The 6,487-nt window shown below is 59.0% G+C and overlaps 1 protein-coding gene across 1 annotated transcript in view; it reads left to right on the top strand.

Annotated features, from left to right (window-relative positions):
• Window positions 1-6,487, top strand: part of ACACB (acetyl-CoA carboxylase beta) — a gene marked incomplete at its 5' end in the record, with an annotated part of 9,841 nt that overhangs the window by 2,409 nt on the left and 945 nt on the right. Inside the window, 16 exons of the mRNA XM_010080368.1 lie at window positions 4-132; window positions 658-813; window positions 1,193-1,315; window positions 1,520-1,789; window positions 2,120-2,217; window positions 2,336-2,442; window positions 2,507-2,520; window positions 2,727-2,837; window positions 3,102-3,245; window positions 3,329-3,449; window positions 3,616-3,712; window positions 3,902-3,998; window positions 4,231-4,366; window positions 4,634-4,811; window positions 5,314-5,426; window positions 6,074-6,228. Coding sequence (XP_010078670.1) covers window positions 4-132; window positions 658-813; window positions 1,193-1,315; window positions 1,520-1,789; window positions 2,120-2,217; window positions 2,336-2,442; window positions 2,507-2,520; window positions 2,727-2,837; window positions 3,102-3,245; window positions 3,329-3,449; window positions 3,616-3,712; window positions 3,902-3,998; window positions 4,231-4,366; window positions 4,634-4,811; window positions 5,314-5,426; window positions 6,074-6,228 — 2,049 coding nt within the window. The remainder of the gene's footprint in view (window positions 1-3; window positions 133-657; window positions 814-1,192; window positions 1,316-1,519; window positions 1,790-2,119; window positions 2,218-2,335; window positions 2,443-2,506; window positions 2,521-2,726; window positions 2,838-3,101; window positions 3,246-3,328; window positions 3,450-3,615; window positions 3,713-3,901; window positions 3,999-4,230; window positions 4,367-4,633; window positions 4,812-5,313; window positions 5,427-6,073; window positions 6,229-6,487) is intronic.

Raw genomic sequence — 6,487 nt, 5'->3', positions numbered from 1 at the left:
GAGGGAAACACCAACTCCCCCCCGCCCCCCCCCGCCACTGCCATCCCCATCCGCCTCTTCCTCACCAACGAGTCCGGCTACTACCTGGACATCAGCCTCTACAAGGAGGTGAAGGACGCCAGCACCGGCAGCGTGAGTAACCGCGGGTGGCGGCTGCAAGTGGGAACCCAACCATGACTTTTAGAGCTGCTGTCGGCTACGGCAAAGCTTTGGGGTGTTTTCTGCAAAAATCCTCGTGCACCTGCAGTGCTGGTCTGTCCCGGAGCCCCTGGGACTGTGCAGCATTCCCAGGGCCAGACTGGTTTCACTCCCTCGGTGCTGTTGGGCACCTGGGGGTGAAACTTTGCTGCAAAATGGTGCTGAGCCCCGGGGGTGTTGCTGGTCTGCAGTCAGGCAGTTTTTGTTCTGGGAGGTGAAGGTCAGTGGTAGGGTGTTACTGGTTCTTGCAGCAGAGCAGTGTTGCGCTCTATCCCCTCGATAGCAAAGTGTGGGGTGGAAAATCATTTTGTTTGGTCGAGCAGAGCCATGGGTGCGAGCTTCTTGGGCAGGCAAAGCTGAGCAGTGCTGCAGACCCGGGGGGCTCTGGCACCTTGGCATTGCAGAGAGGACTTGCCTGCGTGTGAGGGAAGGCAGCCAGTGCTCTGCCCTTCTCTCCAGATCATGTTTCAGTCGTACGGGGACAAGCAAGGGCCGCAGCACGGGATGCTCATCAACACGCCCTACGTCACCAAGGACCTGCTCCAGGCCAAGCGGTTCCAGGCGCAGTCCTTGGGCACCACCTACGTGTACGACTTCCCAGAACTCATCAGGCAGGTGAGGCAGAAAGAGATTCCAAATTATTGCATTTGATTTTTCTTCCCCACCTTCCCCAGATATTCCCATCTGGGGAAAAGACTCCTCTCCCCTGAGCTGGAAAATGAGAAAAAGAACAGTGCAAGCCCCAACATTTTGGGTTGTATGAGGCATTTCTGAACCGATTCCTAGCTCTTGCAAAGTGCTGTAGTTGCACTCGTGGAGGATGTGAACCAGAAAGCCCCATGCAAGGTGGTCTGCAGCAGGGTGGGCGCTCTAACGCAAAGTTTTGCTCCCCCCAAGTCCCATCCTGCTGAGGGGGTGTGTCTGCACTCTGCGATAGCCTCCGAGCTGCCGCAGCCCCTGCTTTCAGCTCGTCCTACGCACGGTGTCTCTGCAGGCTCTCTTCAAGCTGTGGGGCTCCTCCGAGCTGCACCCCAAGGACGTCCTGACCTACACCGAGCTGGTGCTGGACTCCCAGGGGCACCTGGTGCAGATGAACAGGGTCCCTGGAGGGAACGAGGTAATGGGGAACGATTTGGGAATGGGGTGAGAGAGAGGGGTGGGAGGAAGCTGTGCTGCGGCAGGCGGGGATGGCTGGGGGCTGCCCTGGTCCAGCTGTGTTTAAATCCCAGGAAAAGCTTTTCAGGCACTTTGTCTGTTGGTTAATGCAGGCTGCAGCTCCCTGGAGGAGCCTGCCCTGTGACCTTGTCCTCTTTTGGGGCAGGTGGGGATGGTTGCTTTCAAAATGAAGCTGATGACCCCCGAGTATCCGAAAGGCCGGGACATTGTGCTCATCTGCAACGACATCACCCACAAGATCGGCTCCTTCGGGCCGGAGGAGGACCTGGTCTTCCTGCGGGCCTCGGAGCTGGCGCGGGCTGAAGGCATCCCCCGCATCTACATCGCCGCCAACAGCGGCGCCCGCATCGGCTTTGCCGACGAGATAAAGCACATGTTCCAGGTGGCCTGGGTGGACCCTGCGGACCCCTACAAGGTGTGTGGGCACCTCCTCTCCTGCCATCACAGAAAACAACAGGGGACTTACCTGGGGAAGGAAGGACCAGAGCTAAACTGGGAGATAAAACTGGGATCAGTGGTGGGGGGTGAGCCCACACCAGCACCCAGCACCACAGGGACCGTTCCCTCTGCTGTCCCCAGTGGGCTTGAGATGAAGGTGGCTGTGCTGGCACGGCTGCAGGGTCCAGCCCTGGTCCCTGAGCTGCTGTTGATGCACGGGGAGGGTTTGGGATGGATTTGGAGAGGGGCTGTGTCCTGCATGTGCATGGGGGGCTCCACAACTCATCCTCCTCCTCTTTACTCCCAGGGGTTCAAGTACCTGTACCTGACTCCGCAGGACTACACGAGGATCAGCGCCATGAACTCGGTGCACTGTGAGCACGTGGAGGAAGGGGGCGAGTCCAGGTGAGCCCCACCAGGACGCAGCTCCCACGTCCTGGCTCAGCATCCTGCCAGACACGTCACACGCGTGGGTGCTTCCCCCCGTCCTGCCCACACCACCGCGGCTCTGCGTTCCCGGCAGGTACGTCCTCCTGGACATCATCGGGAAGGACAATGGATTTGGGGTGGAAAACCTGCGAGCTGCTGGTACCATTGCCGGGGAGTCCTCTCGCGCTTACGAGGAGATTGGTGGAAAACCTGCGAGCTGCTGGTACCATCGCCGGGGAGTCCTCTCGCGCTTACGAGGAAATAGTGACCATCAGCATGGTACAGCTGTGGGTCCTACCCTGCTCCGCACCTCCCTGCTCTCCTCCTTGCTTTGAAAGTCACCTGGGGTGGGGGGAATGACAGGATGCAGCAAGCGACCCGGTGAAACTCCTGCAGAGCTAGGGAGCATCATTCTCCCAGTGCTCATGGATCCTGCTGCAGCCGTTTCTCCCAGTAACCCCGCGTGTCCTGGTGTGCATGCCCAGGTGACCTGCCGTGCCATCGGGATCGGAGCGTACCTGGTGCGGCTGGGCCAGCGTGTCATCCAGGTGGAGAACTCCCACATCATCCTCACCGGCGTCACAGCTCTCAATAAGGTACCGTGCTGCGTGCCCTCCTCCTGGCAGCGCCCAGCTCTGGGCAGAATCACTCCGATTTGAGCTGATTTGAAACCCGCCGAGCTAAACCCACACGCTCGTCTAAAGCAAGATCCCCTTGCTTTGACTTCAGCCTAGTAGGCAGAGGTGGAAATTCAGCCTCAAAGCAGAGGGAACGTGCCTGTGCAGAGGTTTGATTAGAAGAAGGAGGGGCAGCTCCTGCGTTAGCAGAGACCAACTGTTTGTGTTACCGATTCTGGCTAGGTGCTGGGGCGGGAAGTTTACACCTCCAACAGCCAGCTGGGAGGCGTGCAGATCATGCACAATAACGGCGTTTCCCACGTCACTGTCCCGGATGACTTTGAGGGGGTCTACACCATCCTGCAGTGGCTCTCGTACATACCCAAGGTAGGAGGGTGCTGCGGGACGGTGCAGCGGGGTGTCAGGCGATACCTGGCTGCTGACCTGCTCCTGGGGGCTCTCCCTTGCAGGATAACCACAGCCCGGTGCCTGTCACTGCCGTAAGCGACCCCATCGAAAGAGAAATCGGGTTTGTCCCTTCCAAAGTCCCCTATGACCCCAGGTGGATGCTGGCAGGGAGACCCCATCCGAGTGAGTGAAAGCAGCCCGAGACCTCTGCAGCAATGCTCCCCATGTGTTTTGTGGCTGCAAACCCCTCCCATCCTGGTGCAAAAGGTGCTTTTTGCTGCGTGTCAGCGCACAGGGAGCCCTCCAGTGCTCATTGCTGTGCTGCTCCCCTTCTCCCCGTGCTCGGCAGCTCTCAAGGGGACCTGGCAGAGCGGCTTCTTCGACCAGGGCAGCTTCCTGGAGATCATGAGGCCGTGGGCGCAGACGGTCGTGGTCGGCAGAGCGAGGTACTGCCGGGGAGGGAGCCGGCGGGTGGTGAGCGGTGCGGGGAGCCTGCGTGCACGGCCAAGCACACTCAAGCCCTGGCCGTGGCTCTGCTTTTGGGATGGCGATGGGGGAAACCTCTTTTTTTTCTGGGGCTGGGGTGCAGTGTGGAGGGGACCTGCCTCTGCTGAGGCCACCCTGCCTCGCTGCAGGCTGGGAGGTCTCCCCGTGGGTGTCATCGCTGTCGAGACCCGCCCTGTGGAGGTGACGATACCCGCAGACCCCGCCAACCCGGACTCGGAGGCGAAGGTGCGTGGGGAGATCTTAGTGGAGCCAAGCAGCAACCAGGAGGAGGAGAGCAGGGAAAAAACTTTGTGTAATCCTTTGGCATGTCTTGATTTTCGTTAAAGGCCAGTGAAATCAAGGGTGCTCGGGCAGTTTGTTTTCTTTCAGCTCTTTCACACCCTGTGCTGACCTACCAGCGCAGCGTGCTGGGAAGCACGGTGCCGGTCTCAGTGCTGCTGCTCACCGTCTTTTCCAGATAATCCAGCAGGCTGGGCAGGTCTGGTTCCCGGACTCTGCTTTTAAAACAGCCCAGGCGATTCGGGACTTCAACCGGGAGCATCTCCCGCTGATGATCTTTGCCAACTGGCGAGGCTTCTCCAGCGGCATGAAAGGTACCCGTGCTTGGGGTGCCCAGAGCCCCGTGCTGGGACGTACTGCCAGCACTCCTGCCACCCCTGGGTCCTGGGGTGTGGGGCTGGGCTGGGGAGGTGATGGGGCATCGCCAGGACCCAGGTCCCAGGGCTTGGTGGCTTCCTGCTGGGTTGGTTTTGGGGAGCCTTGGTTGGTCTCTCCAATGGAGAAGGTGGCTTTGGGGTGCTAGCAGGAGATGAGGGGCAATAGTCAGGGCACCTGGCTACCAAGTCCCTTTGGTTTTTCAGACATGTATGACCAAATGCTGAAGTTTGGCGCCTACATTGTCGATAGCATCCGGGACTTTAAGCAGCCTGTCCTGGTCTACATCCCGCCGCACGCGGAGCTGCGGGGAGGCTCCTGGGTGGTCATCGACCCCACCATCAACCCCCTGTATGTGGAGCTCTACGCAGACAAGGAGAGCAGGTCAGCATCCAAAATACACGTGCATCCTCTGCAGCCCATGTGCAGAGAAACGAGAGCCAGTGCGTGGGGTCTGCAGAGTCACAGTCCCACTGAGTGACCTCCAGTCCCTTGAGATGGGTGGTTTTTTTCCCTTTGAGATGGGTATTTTTTTTTCCCTTGAGGTGGGTATTTTTTTCCCTTGAGTTAATCAAAGCCATCAGCTGAGGGTGCCAGGGCTCTTACAGAGCAGGGTGGCCGGTATGTCCTGTGTGCAGCGAAGGCTGTGGCTGAGTAAAACCTGGTTCTGGGGGTCAGGAGGATTTTCTCCAACCTGAATTAGTGCACATTGGAGCAAGCTGTAAAAAGTGGAAGGATAGACAAGAATCCCAGACTGGAAACAAAACCCTTTTAGGGTTTCTCTCTCCCTAATTCTTAGAAGAGAGAATTGCCCGGATATCTTGTCCCAGGATTTATTTCCCCGTGCAGACAGACCAGTCCCTGCTTCACCAAACTTTCCTTCCAGGGGAGGCATTTTGGAGCCTGGAGGAACAGTGGAGATCAAGTTCAGGAAGAAAGATTTGGTGAAGACCATGAGAAGGATCGATACGGTGTACGCCAGGCTCGTGGAGCAGCTGGGTAAAGGAAGGGCATTTCGACTTGCGGTGGTGACAAGTTAAAACACAAGGCTCAGACACCATGATGGCAACTATCAGGAAATGCTTTAATGTTAATCTCTGACAATTCCTGATGATTTTTCTGATGATGGAGTCCCCCAGGGGGATGTGGTGGTACTTTAGCACACCTCTGTCTGCTGGGGGCTCCGTGGATGGTGCTGGACTTTTCTCCCATGCTTTGAGGTGAAGGATGGCAATTCTCACTGCCAAAGGAGACCACACACGGTCATCACAGAGCTGCACAGGGGCTGCCTTTGGTGCACAGGGGCTGCCTTTGGTGCACAGGGGCTGCTTTCACCCTGTGGTCAGCTCCTGCCTGCAGCGGACGGTGGGGCTGCCCTGGGAGGTCCTTGCCCCCATGTCCCTCCACCCTGCATGGTCCTACAAAGTCCTTGCAGATGCCACCTCCCACCTCTCCCGAGGCACTGAACGCAGTGCAGCCCCTTTGTGGCCGTGGCGTTCTGTGACGGGGCTCCGGGCAGGGAGTCAATGTGCCAAACCAAAGGGACGCGGTGCTGGGTGCCCTGTTTCCTGGCAGCGGTAGCTGATGGAGCCCAGAGCCCATCACCAGGGTGGCGGGTGGGCTGCTGAGCACGGCGTGTCCCACAGGGACCCCCGAGCTGTCCGAGGTGCAGCGCCGGGAGCTGGAGAAGCAGCTGAAGGCCCGGGAGGAGCTGCTCCTGCCCATGTACTACCAGGTGGCTGTGTGCTTCGCCGACCTGCACGACACCCCGGGGCGCATGCAGGAGAAAGGCGTCATCACGGTGAGCACGGGCAGCGGCGGGATGGGCTGGCACAGGGCAGTGGCAGCACGAAGGTGGGAGGCAAAGTCCCCTCCCCAGGATCCAGGCTGCAGCTCAGTGTGCCGCTGTTCCTGCGCCGGGTGCTGCTCTCTGCTCCAGCTGCCTCCAAACCCGCTGGTGCGAGCTGTGAGCGAGCAGTCGCTGCACATCAGCTCCTCTTCTTTCTGCAAAAACGAACCTGGGCTCTGCCCCGATTTCTGCAGGACATCCTGGAGTGGAA

The sequence above is a fragment of the Pterocles gutturalis genome, unplaced genomic scaffold, assembly GCF_000699245.1.
Source record: "Pterocles gutturalis isolate BGI_N339 unplaced genomic scaffold, ASM69924v1 scaffold13524, whole genome shotgun sequence".
NCBI classification, from domain to species: Eukaryota; Metazoa; Chordata; class Aves; order Pterocliformes; family Pteroclidae; genus Pterocles; species Pterocles gutturalis.
Note: the sequence above shows the minus strand (reverse complement) of the source record. Positions and strands in the feature narration are given on the sequence as shown.